We start from the raw sequence: 14,459 nt of genomic DNA on the forward strand, positions 1-14,459 counted from the left end.
TACATAGGCCTACCCGGGGTCATTATTTATCTCTACATTTTTATTAATTTTGTCTGCACACTTTGTGCACACTATTTGGCCGACAAAATTCGGACCCTCATCATATTTCTGTAAAAGTCACACAACAAACAACTCATCAAACATCACTTTGAGACAGTCAAGTGATTAGACTGCATGACTTGCAATCACAAGGTTGTGGGTTTGAATCCCCCAGCTCAACCCCTGATTTCACAATGACTTGAATAAATATTGTCGTTTAGTTACTGAATCAAAATTTCTTGATATGTGTAGTTCATAATCATAGATGTTAAACCAATGCTTGTATGAGAGAGATTGGCTGTTGCCAGCTTGCTGTTTATATTCCTTTGTGGGAGTTTGCCGAGTTCCATTGATGGGAAGATCATTCGAACAAACAAACAAACAAACAATTAGTTCTCTTCAGACAGTCTGAGGGGGAAAAAAGACACTTTTATGCATTCAAAAATTTAAATATTCAATGTTTTTTATTTGCAATTGTATTATATCAACCTCTCATGAGGCTGAGCAGATGTTTCTTTTCATCAATGACATGATGAAATCTAACACCACATGAATCAATAAGAAACAATGACATTTTATTGATCACATTCATTTATAGGGAGTGTGTGTAAACTACTTAGTGGTTTGTACACAATTTCGGGGAATGAAGCCGTACATAAATTCATTTGAAGTTTGCAGACAAAATTATTGCCTTATTTTGTATTGCTTTCGTACAACAGGCTACTAACTAATGCCAACAAAAATTCATTATTACGGATTCCTGGATGTAAATATGCTCATGGCTAAGTCAGTTTTTAAAACTTATGTTGAAATTTATATACATAATTATTATGAATACAAGGGTTTGTTTTATGCATGTAGAGTTGTTATATACCGCCCTCGTTGCTTAGTTTCTAAGTCCAATCCAAGATGTCAGATCAGTGATAATAAACAAATCATGAAAGATACAGATCAGTCTGTCCAGTGTCTCAATGGTTAAGCCTAAACACCACAACGCCCACAAAATATGCACTACGTTCGTTCCAATGTATTGATTCTATATCGCAGAGAAATGAATAACTGGCGGAAGTACAGATTTGCAAACTTTTGCATAGGTTTTTGTACACAAACAAATACGCGCCCATAATGGCTTAACACACAGGGCAATTAAGCTCTGTTTAATCAAACTTATTACCGGGTATACACTGTATGCTGCTGTGACCATACAAATGAAGGTAGGGATACTGCAACATCACTTAGTATGGCAGCTTTTTGTGATAAGCCAAAAATCATTTCTGAAGATAATAATACAGCATTGATGAATTAATTAATGTTAAACTAAAACAAACTCTAGCCTTCAACTGATGGCATATTTTAATAATTAAACTTTAAGTTAAAATTACTGCATTGTATAAGTGAATGTACAAATGATTTAAGAAAAAATAAAGCAGTATGGGAGGCTTAAACACACACATGTATTATAATAAGGTATTATTAATAAATAAAGCTCTGAATTGTCCAAGCAAAACAAATGTACAGTTAAACAAAAATGACATATGATTTTATTTCAGTTGGCTGAAACAATGATTACCACAATGTTGTTATGGAGTACCCGATGCATTAAATGCCTTGATTGACACAATTAGTTTAACTTTCCCCAAAAGCTTGAAAGGAAAATAAAATCTTAGTAATAAAAGTCTAATCAACGAGTCTTAAAAATTCATTTTCAAATCAATATTGATAATTAATTGAGTACCTGTTGTATTTAAAGCAAGGTTTCATTTACATAATATTTATGTACACTTGAAAGAAAGGTAGTTATTTAAATCTGAAAAATATTTCTCTTTAAAATTTTTGTACAAATGAATACTTAACTTGTGAAACATTAATCCATAAGACATCTCAACGTCTTAGTTAAACAGCACTGTATCCTCAGAGCTTGTAGCATTGTGCAGACAAATCCACTGACAACTTGTGCTAAGAATTTTAGACACACGTGTTTAGCAAGAACCAGATCATTTGGCTTGGTGAGGTAATTGTAAGCTAATTCCTTTTCATCTCATATTTTGATGAGCAGGTTTTTGTTTTGGCAGGGAGTGCTTAGTTTTGGCACAGAGCTCTTAGTTTTTACCTGATACAACAGTTGTATTATTTAAACGTTAACAAAATAGCATAACATTATTTAAAAAGTACCTTCCAAACAATTAGTGCATTTGGAAGAACATGGAAAATAACATTCATCCTAAAAATAGGGTTATGAATTGAGTACCTTTGTATCATTTACAATGAATGTACAAGCTACATTTACATAGTACATTGAATATGTATACATGGCAAATATGATATTACGTGGAAGTCACAGAATTTATTCAAAAATAAAGAATACATGGGTCGGAAATCATGGTGTCTGTGAAACTTTCCAACCCTTTCATCCACCAAAAAACCCATTTATACTGGATCTTTGTTACCTTTTTTTAAAGGAAACATTTAAGCCGATTATTAATACATTGTACACTACTACTCATGTTTATCACGCCCTGGCATCCCTGGAAATATCTCAACTCCTTAGGATTATGCAGCTCCAGTAGCTAAGTTGGCAAACATGATTTTGATGAACACTTAAAAGCGCCAGTTTAGAACTTATAAGACCCATTTTTGTAAGGATTTGCAAGGTGATTCGGGCATTTTGCAGCCAAACTGCCAGAAAATAAAAATGACCGGGCAAACCCTTTCTCTTAACGATAAGTGTACTTGGTTCTTTTCTGTGCTTTCAACACACAGGACCTACAGTTTTTGTTCCATCTGAAGAGCAAAGCAATAGTGGTCAAAAGGCTTGCTCAAGTGTCAAGACCGGGACACGACCCAAGCTCTGTTAATCACCATAATACAAGTTCGGTGCACTAGACCACTCGTTAGTCCATAGAGTAAGGACAGACTCTATGGTTAGTCACAGTCATCAGTAGCAGTCACAGATAAACAGAAATGAACAAGTTGTAGCCTACACTCCAAATTGGTAATGAAAGGGTTCAAAAGTGAGGTAGTTTAGAATACATGGAAAGACAATGAGATTATTGCAGGAGCATCTCAAATGGTAGGAACATGTCCAGCTGAACGTTTTTTTTGAGATGCTCCCTCGGTAGAATTTGAAACAGTAACAAATTTTGTAGGTTAGAATTAAGTGTAAGTAAGTTCCCTGGAAACTATTAGGTCTTTGTTTGATCCCAGTAAGGACGCTAATTTAGTTAATGGAAGTCTGCATCTACGACTCTTGAGTGTTATTTTTTTTTTGGACATTGAACACAAGAGTACAAGTTGTGCACAAACGACATGTTGAAATTCAAAGGCATGCAACTGCCCGTTGACAAAAAAAATAGGAAAATTTTCGAAGGCACAACGCAAGTGCGGAGCGAGGCGGCCGAAACGCCACAGGAATATCACATGACTAGTGCTGGGCGAATAGTGAAATTCTGTTATTCGGATACCGCTGGCCAACTATCCGAAATTAACTGGATATTCGAATAGTTTTTTCGCCCCTAGAGAGCGCTATTAAAAAAAATAAATAAATAATAATTTTTTTTTTTTTTTTTTTGCCGCTAGAGGGCGCGGTTCGTTTGTGAATGAGACCTTATGGGCGGATTGATATTAGTTTTAGACAGTGTCACTCGGTTCATTCATAAAAATGACCGGATCTAATTTAAAGATGGCGATTGCTTTTTCTTTTGATCGTGATTGACTCTACGTGAAGGAAAACTTTTGTAATCTTTGAACAAATTACGTCAGAAATGTCATTGTTTTAACTCTTCACGGAGGTGAGCATAGTTAAATACTTAATTTATGCTGTTTTATGCTGTCTTAATAGAAGTTTCATAAGGATTCAGACAAAACATTCATATCAGTTGTCGCCCGACGTCCCCGGATATTCGGATATTAAAGAATATCCGGTTACTCAGTTGTAATTACAGAAAAATCCGGTTTGTAAATAGGTATTCGCGCCCTATGCGGATATCCGGTTAAGAAAAAAAAGGCATTCGCGGTTACGGATAGGAAAACCTATTCTCCATTAACCGGATATTCGAATAATTCGCCCAGGCCTACACATGACCAACTGGTTTTAAGTACTTTTCATAACGCAACCTCAATATAAATCTATACTTTTATATAGTATAACAAATAATGTGTCAGATCATGGACACTATCAGCCTGGACAGGTATCTTCAACTGTACACATTGTTTGCATTTTATACTAAACCACACACTCTCTTTTTCTGGTTACAGCGTATCATCAGTGCTGCAAGCCTCAATACCCGTCCTCAGCAGAATGGAATGCTCCGGTCCAGGGTGAACGGGGGAAAGTTCCACAACCTCACTACTTATGGGTGACCCTATATGATGGATCTCGATTCTGCGCTTGTTGTTGTTGACAGGTTTTTCGTTTGCGGTCTTACTGAGGAGGCGTGGACCAGTCATCGCTATGGCAATGGCCCCCAAAGGCGCAGTGATAAGGATGGATAGAACTGCAACAGTCAAAAGCTACAAACAAGCAGAGTAAGAAAAGTGATTCAAAGTTATGTATAATCAGATGTAATCAGATGTGTAACATTGTCGATTCAAAAGAGAAGAGGCAGTGCTCAAGCTCTTTTCACTTTGTACAGTTTCTACAGCACTAATATTCAAGCACAGAGGAATTCTGCAAAAAATGTGCGTGCCTGTTTAATGTGAAGGATCAAAGGCTACCCTAGGCTATATATGTAAAAAGTTTAGGTCTTTTAATTCCGACTTGACTTAACAGCTGTTTCCAATGCACTTCAGCTTACCGGTGACTTCCCCATAATCTTTATCCTACAGAAGTTGATTAAGTTGGTTTGAACACTGTGGGTTGTACCATGCACTACGAGATTTTGAAAATATGATATACCGAGTGACTACTAGCATATAGTGTACACATTATCAGTCAAAATAGCACAACTCCAATTTTGAGAATTGTGAAACACACACAAGCGTGGTACCACATGAGAAATGGTGGCATAAGAGCTGCCAAAAGTATCTAAATTGGTATTGAGACCTAGCACCAATGCCACATTAAGCCACTGACTGCCACACTCAAGTTTCAGTCAAATTAACAGTTATACATACAAAGTACAGTGCGCGTGTGAACCCTGCCTAAACTGCACACTACACACTATAATAACACAGCGACATTGACTTACGAAATGGCACAACTGAGAATATTTGGTGAATTGGGTATATGTTACTTACTTGTGTTCCAAGCTGAACAAATTCTTCTCCAGCTTGATGCTTGATAGCTGTGTCTAAAGCCACTGGCCCAATCGCTGCCTGTCAACACATAAAGAAAACAAAAACGACTCACTGTATAAGGATTTCTGCAAAAAAAACTGTTGCATACAGCCAAATCCATTAAAGCCATTGGACACTTTTGGTTAACAGTATTGCCCAAGGCCCACACTTCGTGTATCACAACTTCTATATAAAATAACAAACCTGTGAAAATTTAGCCTCAATCGGTCATTGGAGTTGGGAGAAAATAGCGGGAAAACCCAAGCTTGTTTCCGCACGGTTCGCAGTGTCATGACATGTGTTCAAAATAAATTCGTAATTCTCGCTATCGAGAATTGATATTGTTTTAATGTTTTCTTAAAAAGCATTTCATGGAACAATATTTCAAGAGAAGTCTTTCACCATTACCTTCTGTAAACCCTGTAAGTTATTTATAAATCTGGGAACTTTTTTTTTTCTGTACCGAAAGTGTATAATGGCTTTAAGTAACCGTTATACATAACAACAATACGGTACATTCTTTATCAACCATAACAAACCTAAATCCTTCAAAATCCACTGCATAGGGCCTTTTCCAAATCTTGACTCCAGCTCTGTTTCATGTTAAACCAATGCACTGATGATTGAACCCAAGCCGAAGCAGCAGAAGCCCAGGCCTTGGTTTTGAAAAGGCTCATAACTTGCCTTGTTTTTGATGGAAATATCCCCCCTCCCTACAGTAATCAATTTCTTAGCACTAGGCTAGCCCTTGGAGCCTTTCACTTTTGTTTTATACTACAGTGTATTTAGTACAGCACAGAGGACGAGTCCTTTTTGGGGCTAAGCATGAGGCCATGCATATCTATTTTTATCAGAGTCCATACAATTAGGCATTCAATTATCAGAGTGCATTACTTTGGGAAACTCCTGAAACAAAAACCCAGGAAATCAAGCTTAACGATAACTTTTCTGTCACCTGTAACATGTTTTGTTTAAACAACTCACCTGTACAGTTGCTTTAGGCAGCCAAGCGAGGGAGATAAATATCTTTTCTTTCAAGTTCATCTTGGCTCTGCAGACGGCTAGGAAGGTGGCTATTAGCCTGAAGAACAAACCAATGAATAGTGTAGCAATTCCAAGACCTGTCACGGTAAAATCAAACCACTCTTCAAGGTGAAGTCATAAGTGTATATATCCCCTAAATGGTTGTACTGGTACTTTTCTAATGTCCATTATCGCTTCGCCAAAGAATGGGAAACATAGTATATGGGGAAACTAGGTGGCAGCAGACTTATGGTACATCCATTTCTCATGTAAATGTGCACACTTTTTCAGAACTATTGGGTATAATGGGAATTTACCAGGTAAGTCTGCTGCTACCTAGCATTGCTAAGTCTCCCATTGGTCGATCAAACCAAGTAGCATTGAGCATGTCATAACCTACTCTGATAGCTGATTAATGTTGACAAAAATAGATATTTCGCTTGTTACAATGAAATTTGAAAAATGCTTGTCCACAAAGGATTACCCTTTTTTATTTCCACAGCTTTATTAGGAATTGGGCACAAAGCTGTGAGAGTAAAGAACGATGGTTGCAAGCATAGAATTTCTTAGCAAGAAAGGCCCATTTACACTTCACCTACACAATCACAGTGGTTGCTTTTCCCTACAATTCAACAAATATGACTTTTGTTTTATAATGGATCCAAACAAATTTGAAAGTTTACTCTGAAACTTGATAAACCTTTGATTGAACAGCGACATTTTTCTCACCAATAGTCGCAGGTTGAATGGAATTAATGTCCACCTCTGCACCAATTAATCCAAACAGAAGTGGTTCAAAGAGCAGCCATAACCATCCGATGTACTTCTCTACTGGCTCCTAGAAAAACCAAGTTCAATCAACATTATTACACTTAACTACATTTCACAACAATCATGCTGATTATAATTTTATCTGCAGGTTCTTGCGGTCACCATTACTCAACTACAGGAAAGTTTCTGGGTATTAAGAATGTTTCAGTGACCTGAAATGAACAAACACACCAAACAATCCTATTCTGTGAAATACCCTTATACATAAGCGCAGAATAATCTGCTTACCATGAATTTTTCGCTTACAGTCTTATAGGGAGTAGTCCTGTATATAACAGATCACTTGCACTCTCTTTAAATTCCGGTAACAAAAAACAGAAATGAAACAATATACCTTTTGCTTTTTCCATCCATGTCCAGCAACAAATGCCATAGTGAGACAGCCAAGAGCTCCAGCACCGGAAAACTTCAACGCTGAGCTCCCAAAGACTGCAAACAGTCCGCTACCAACGAGCAAAAGAGTACGTCTCATCACAAAGGACGTCTAAAGAGATGTAAGTTTAATTTAAACAGAGTAAATTAATATGGAACCAGCCAAAACCAAAGTACGTAATATGACAATGGATTGGTACACTGCTATGTAAACATTTACTATTTTCATTAAAATTGCACGACTCGGAGCACAATTTCTCAGGCCTTTTTCAAAACCACAGCCTTGGCTTGGATTCTGGCAAAGCTGTATATCGAGAGAGTTAACTTGCGATTAGAATCAATTTTTGGTCTAAAGAACGCATGTTTGCACATTGGGTGCCAGACCAGGCTCCCCATTGGGCTGTATTGCATTTTGACAGAAAATGGCATCCAGCAACCTGGTGACTTAAGAAAACTAGTCACTCCATGTCGCAACTATCTTAATACACAGCTCTGAGTTCCAGGTTAGGTTTCCGATGTTGGTCAGTTATTTAAAAGAAATGTGCACTCTTTGAAGGGGTTTCAAAGAGGCAGACAGCCTAAAGCTGGAGCCCAAGCAAAATATTTGGATTTGAAAAGGGCCACAGAGCTTCTGCTGGCAGAACAACTGCTCAACACATTTTTTGTAAGAAAATATACAGCAGTTTCTGGTTAAAAAACTCTATGACAAAGGATCAAACTTGACACCCAATTTATGCAAAAAAAATTGTTGTTAATGATCGACTCAAAGTTTCACAGATATGTGTTATATCATAGAAAGCATGAAATTTTAAGACAGTATATTAGGCATACAAGTGTGTTAAAAATGGACAGCAATGGAAAACTTTGGGATGCCAGGTAGGAGCAGACAAAGCAAGTAATTTTTCCATTCAGAATGTAATCCTGAGAAGGCACACATTTCCACGAGCAATGGATTTACCTGGTAAGTCTGCTGCCGCCTAGTTCCCCTACAGTTTCCTATTGGAAATATAGAAGTTCTTGTTTCAAGCCATCACATCGTCAGACTAAATACAAAGAATCCATAACCTACACTAAGGGTGGTTACCTGAAACCTGTCTGGTAAGTACCATAACACAACACCAGATATACAGCCAAAAGCAACACCAATTACAAGCTCCAATGGCCCACGAAATATGTTGTAGACAAGGTCACCTGGTGGAATGGAAGAAAGGACCAATCACTTAAGGAATGCATAGATAGTAACTAACACATGTTTCAGACAGGTGCCCCAGAGTCGCATAGAACCAAATTCTGAAGTACATGAAAAGTTTGACATCTATAACAGTTAGGAGGGACTGGACTTGCTAGAAGTCGAAAGATCTACTGCTGTAGTCGTTCAGAATGACTCTGGAGCGCCTTAGCTTCAGACGTCGATCTTGTCCTGAGCCGAACCTAATGTAAATGTTATGTTAAGTTCGCCTTTCTGAAACCATAATTTATTTGGGTCGACCTAGAGTCGCTCCTTATCTATTTGGTCCGGCAAGACTCTAGCGCGCCTGTCTGAAAAGGGTGTAAGACAAGTCAACTTGCACGTAGAACCATGCAAAAAAAAAATTTTTTTTTTATTCTTTTGAGTTTTGGCTCTGAAAAGCGCCACTCTGGTCTTGACTTTTTTTAACAGTATACTCTGCTGGTCTTCAGGAGAATGTTGGACTGCTGATGTTGAGTTATCAGTTCAACATTGCAACAATGTTTGTGGAAGGTCCGGCCGTTGATTAGCTTAGCCTGTTTAAAGGATGCTCTGGTCATTGACTTGAGGTGCTGAAAGCTAAAAGCCCTCCATAGAGCAAAAATGTGTACCCTCTCTTGAAATGTGAAACAGTGCTAGTACATGCACTCTCAAACCGATGTGTCTTCCGAGAGACACACTTATCACATTGACCCAACTCACCCGATGTCATCAACCAAAATCAGATCTTGGTTATCTGATCAATCATCTTGGTTGTGCCATTCAAGTAGTCAGATCCACAATGTGTTATTACTGTGCAATACACATTTCAGGTTAGACACAAACCATTAAATAACACATGCACACATGGTATATGCAACTTGACTCCCAAATTGACAGACCCTATGTCTGGATCTATTAAGAACAACAAATTTGACATGGGAATGGCAGATCTCTGCAGCTACGAATATATAATAATTTCTTCTCTCTTGGTGTCTATGGGGAACGCAAAATCATTGTCATTTGTTACCTGTTGCAAAAGCTGCACCAAGGATAACCCCGAAGGCACTGATGGCCAGTACATCATCACAGGAAGCCGCAGCGATCACCAGGGTGGGGATACCCTTTGTGACACCATAACCTCTGTTCTGAAGTGACAGCAAGGACGGGACGATCACAGCTGGAGTGACTGCTCCAAGAACAAAACTGAAAGACAGGAAAATGCAAAGGTGACTTTTTGTAATGTGTCGTGGTTGGGCGGTCTACTAGTGCATTGGAATCAAGTTCCGGTGTTGTCCAAATGTGTATGGTTCCAATTCAAGTCACTTGAATCCATGAGCAAGACACTTTGTCCTTCGGAATTTATAATGCTCTTCAAAGTCCAACCCTGTCAGTTTATAAATAAAAGGGGTTTGCCACTGTGTTTCCAGGATGGTTGACTATATATTGCACCACATTGTAAACCCTTACAATGTGCTATACAACGGGTCTCATATTTCAAACACAGCTCTGCATACCAGTCATAAAAATAACATGATGCCTTTTGTGTGTGTAAAAAGCACTATTTTATAAGAACTATTAAGTTAAAACTGCCTTAATGGTCCGCTGGATAAGTTTGGGATGTCACCAAATCATCAACACATGAGGCTAACAGACGCACTTTTGCCCATTGACACCTGACACATCTTAGTTTCACCAAGAGACCGACGAAGACGAGAGCAAGTCTTTCTGAATAGAGTGGGCGATTCAAACTGTTAAGAAGAGACCATTACTGTAATTGAAGGATTAGTGTCCAATAAAAAGTACTGTTATGGACAATTCTACATTAAATCACATAGTGATATGCCAACAAAGTAAAGCCGGTTCATACTTCCTGCGAATGCAAATGCGAAGCGAATTTGACGTGAATTTTACGTCACAACCCTCCTTTTGCAGCGATATTCGCAAGTGAGTTGAACAAAGTTGAACTGCTGCAAATAATTCGTTGTGAGTTTGTGACGTCAACATTCGTATCGCATTCGCATTCGCAGGAAGTATGAACCGGGCTTAAATCTCACCCCAACATAAATCCCCAGGCCCAGGGGAAGCCCAGTAGAAAATGAGACACAACGCCCACAGTACAAGCCTCAACTAAACATGGTGTGCAGCACAGCCTCAAGCACACCATGCTGAGACTCTTCAAGGCTTTGGCGTCTAGCCCAAGCCCCGCCCTTAGGAGGATCACTACCAGGGCGACGCTGCGGAGAGCTGAAGACCAGTTCTTATCGATGTGTGTTGCAACATTGATGTAGGGGATGTTTCGGAGCATGAAGCCAACAATGAGCATACCTGAGTGGAAGGAAATAAACTGCTATTGACTATATATTACTCGAATGGGATTCGAACCCAAAACCCTTGCAATTCAAGAGTAATATGCCTGTGATATTTTTCGAACCCAAAACCCTTGCAATTCAAGAGTAATATGCCTGTGATATTTTTTCACAGGACTTGGGAAAGTACCGAGTATACAGTGCTAACACAAATCGGTGTATGGGTAAAAACCAAAATTAACATTCCTTATGCTTGAATGCAAATTTAACATCTAAAATGCTTTTGACTTGGCAACGGATGTTATTGTTGATGATTTGCAATTGGGGAGTTTTAAGAACAGGGTGGTAGCAAGAGTATTCATTATCAATGTGCACATTATCAGAACTAAAGAACAATGGAATCTTGTCTGGTAAGTCTGCTGCCACCTAGTGTTCCAAGATTCACCCATTCACGGACATTACACCCAGATTGTTAACCTGCGACTTCTGATTAAATGTGCCAGCACTCTAACAACTGAGCTATGCAGCCGTAATGTTAGAGTCAATCTCTTTGTTTGAATGCCAATCAGAAGCCATTCAAGTGTAACTACCATTTGAAGTTTCTTTTCCAAATTTCCTAATTTTTTTCGTCAATTTTGTTTTGTTCTCTCAATTAAGTGTTATAAAATCAAGGGTTCAGTACATACTAACTACCGTTCACACATACCTAACAAAGCTGGCAATCGAACAAGCTTGATCAAAATGCCTCCAACCATGCAGCATATCACCAACACATACAATGCAAAGAAGTTCCCCCCTGGCAGAGCCGCATCCCCCGTCATACCCCACACCACACCCCATGACATCAACACAAACAGAACCAAAGTCACATCCCGTGATACTCTCCCATGGGGTGGGCACATCAGTGAATGTTTCAACCGGGTGCACACAGATGGGTTATTGGGTAAAGGGTTATGCTCAGTCATGCACGGTCGACAGAACACCAGGCACGAGGCGGAACAGTGACTTCCACTAATCGCCTCATCTCTACCATCATCATCCGAGTCGGGATCCCGATCTTCAGAGTCCAAATCAAACTGCGGGATCTCAGGTGGGGTACGGTCCCACCGATCACTTCCCTCGGTCCCCCGAGAAACCTGGGTCTGGTAACCATCCCACTCCATGGCAGGGGAGCCTGGCTTGCTACTGTAGACGGGGCTCTGGCTTGGAGTGGCATAAACATTGCCTTTTTCAGGGGAATCGTAGACGTTAGGTAGACCTGGTGTGGCATATATGACCTCTTGGTGAGGATCCGCATACTCAGTCCCTTGGTCGGGAGTCCCACGGTCTGGAGAGACATTCCCCTTGTGTCCAAGATTCCTCTTAACCGGTGATGACATCTTGATAATAGCTGTTGATACAATTATTTCATCTTTTATATTCTTCATTTATGTTCGTATGTTTCCAGATAAAATGATTTATAAGACTTTTAAAACAACTCTTTTAAATAAAATACATAACAAAGTTACCTTGCAGGAATTACAATGAATCATTTAAAGGATAACCAAAAGCATTAGATACAAACTTGTTCCAAGCTGGAAAAGTTTCCGCATGGCGCCAACACTTTTTCATTCGATATGAAATAAAATAGTATCTCATTTACCTCATGAGATAATCCCTTTTTGTAAAAATGAGTGAAAAAGTGGTTTCGCCATACGGAAAGTTATCCTTCCAAGCTTATTCAGCATTGATTTTTTAGTGTTTCCCTCCCTCAAATCCCCAGGGCCAGGGGTCGATAACAAGGGACGGCGCGCTGATCACGGTAGCGATATTACAATAGAATTAGAAGTTCTTTTAAAGTTTTTCTTGACCTTGATATGAAGAATAATAGGGAATATTTTCATATCCTCTACTCTAGTGCTCTATCTATAAATGCAATCATCCTGCATGGTTCTTTTTCACCCATTTTTACCCATCAACAAAAGTGGAGTATATCTATTTGCAGAGTAAATTTCAAATTAGTAGTGCCAGTGGTGAAAAAGTGGCAAATATAGACGGATATTTTCCAACCAGATGAGATACTCTGGCCTTTTTTTAATCGGATTTGTCTTCAGGCTCCGTTCTCTCGTCTCGAGCCCTGTGTGTTGTGTGAGTTCAAATGTGAGGCTGTGTGTGTGTGTGTGCACGTACGCAAAGCAAAACAACCGCGAGGCCAAGCTAGGCTGAGCGGAATCCGGAGCCGAAGCCGTGGTTTTGAAAATGGCGTATGTATTAATCATCACATAAAATTAAAGGAAAAGTTTCCGTATGGCGCCACCACTTTTTCATTCGAAATAAAATAATATAGTATCTAATTTACCTGATTGATATATCCCTTTTTGTAAAAATGAGTGAAAAAGTAGTGGCGCCATACGGAAAGTTATCCCAATTAAATTAGTCTGAGTCCCCCAACAAGAAACACACAGTGACACACAATGCCCACTGCACTGGCTTCTGTTCTGTCATGAGAAGTGCGAATGTTTCTGTTGATTGATTGAAATTAATGATCTTTGTTGATTGACTTTATTTTTATAAACGTTTAAATTCACCAAACAAATGTCAACACATACAATTTAAATGTGCACAATTCCTCCTCAATAACAACCACATCGTAATTTACCTCAGGCTCTTTATCTCATGCATACGCCAATAAATTGCGGGAAACCATGGACGAAAATACTGTCGGATCGTACGAGTTCAATCATAACATTGCCTTAGCGCGGGTGGAGCCAACTTGTGCTATGCATTACACAGTTACTATAACATGTACAGGATACAGGATACTGTACTATATGTTTGGATAGTCTTATATCGAGCCGTCTCACCTTTAAAAAGAGGGCGCTATAACTCCTAGGTAGTTTGTTGGAGCGCCATCATGGAGCATGCGCATAGCATGGAGGTAGAATTTACCTCCCCATGGTTGGAGATGTACTGTCTAGTTCCATTGTAATTCCTATCAAGTTTTGATATGACGAAAGCTTTTACTATAACTCTAGGATTTATTTCGAGCTACAGTGTTTAATTATACTTTTGTTGATCATGGCCATCACATTAGGGTTGTTTTATAATTTCCGGTGCCCTACTGTTTTTCTTGCTTTGTATTTACTTTTGTACATGTACTTATATATTATCTATTTGACATACTGTCTGTTTGTATTTGTAATTGTTTAATGGCCGAATAAAGAATAAGAATAAGAACAAGAATTAAGACACAAAATGTCAACTTTCCCCTATATAAGACATACTTCATGACTTCCTCCATGATGGCGTGCCATGTAGTGCAGTAAACTGCCTGCCAGAACACTTATTGTAAACAAAGTTAACATGGTCTACACATTTCGCATTTGTTTTTAGATGAAACCATGGAATTGGTCTCCATAATGAAA

General features: G+C 38.8%; 1 protein-coding gene across 1 annotated transcript; it reads right to left on the bottom strand.

The window, feature by feature from the left end:
* Positions 1-544: 544 nt before the first annotated feature.
* LOC139953165 (sodium/hydrogen exchanger 9B2-like) lies at positions 545-13,786 on the bottom strand. The gene is made up of 10 exons (XM_071952591.1): positions 13,694-13,786; positions 11,762-12,445; positions 10,804-11,074; positions 9,777-9,952; positions 8,624-8,730; positions 7,502-7,651; positions 7,066-7,174; positions 6,298-6,434; positions 5,275-5,352; positions 545-4,548 (listed from the first exon to the last, which is right to left on the bottom strand). The coding sequence occupies exons 2-10, from the start codon at positions 12,432-12,434 to the stop codon at positions 4,288-4,290; spliced, it is 1,962 nt and encodes a 653-aa protein (XP_071808692.1). The 5' UTR covers positions 12,435-12,445; positions 13,694-13,786; the 3' UTR covers positions 545-4,287.
* Positions 13,787-14,459: the final 673 nt, after the last annotated feature.

This window comes from Asterias amurensis, chromosome 21, assembly GCF_032118995.1.
Source record: "Asterias amurensis chromosome 21, ASM3211899v1".
NCBI classification, from domain to species: Eukaryota; Metazoa; Echinodermata; class Asteroidea; order Forcipulatida; family Asteriidae; genus Asterias; species Asterias amurensis.

What these genes read in the sequence shown, in the direction of transcription:
- LOC139953165 (XM_071952591.1), bottom strand. Translation starts at nt 12,434, where the DNA reads ATGTCATCACCGGTTAAGAGGAATCTTGGACACAAGGGGAATGTCTCT. An exon ending in ATGGATGGAAAAAGCAAAAG is followed by an intron (nt 7,175 to 7,501) that starts GTATATTGTTTC and finishes TGGTTTTTCTAG; the next exon opens with GAGCCAGTAGAGAAGTACAT. An exon ending in TGCCTAAAGCAACTGTACAG is followed by an intron (nt 5,353 to 6,297) that starts GTGAGTTGTTTA and finishes ATGTGTTGACAG; the next exon opens with GCAGCGATTGGGCCAGTGGC.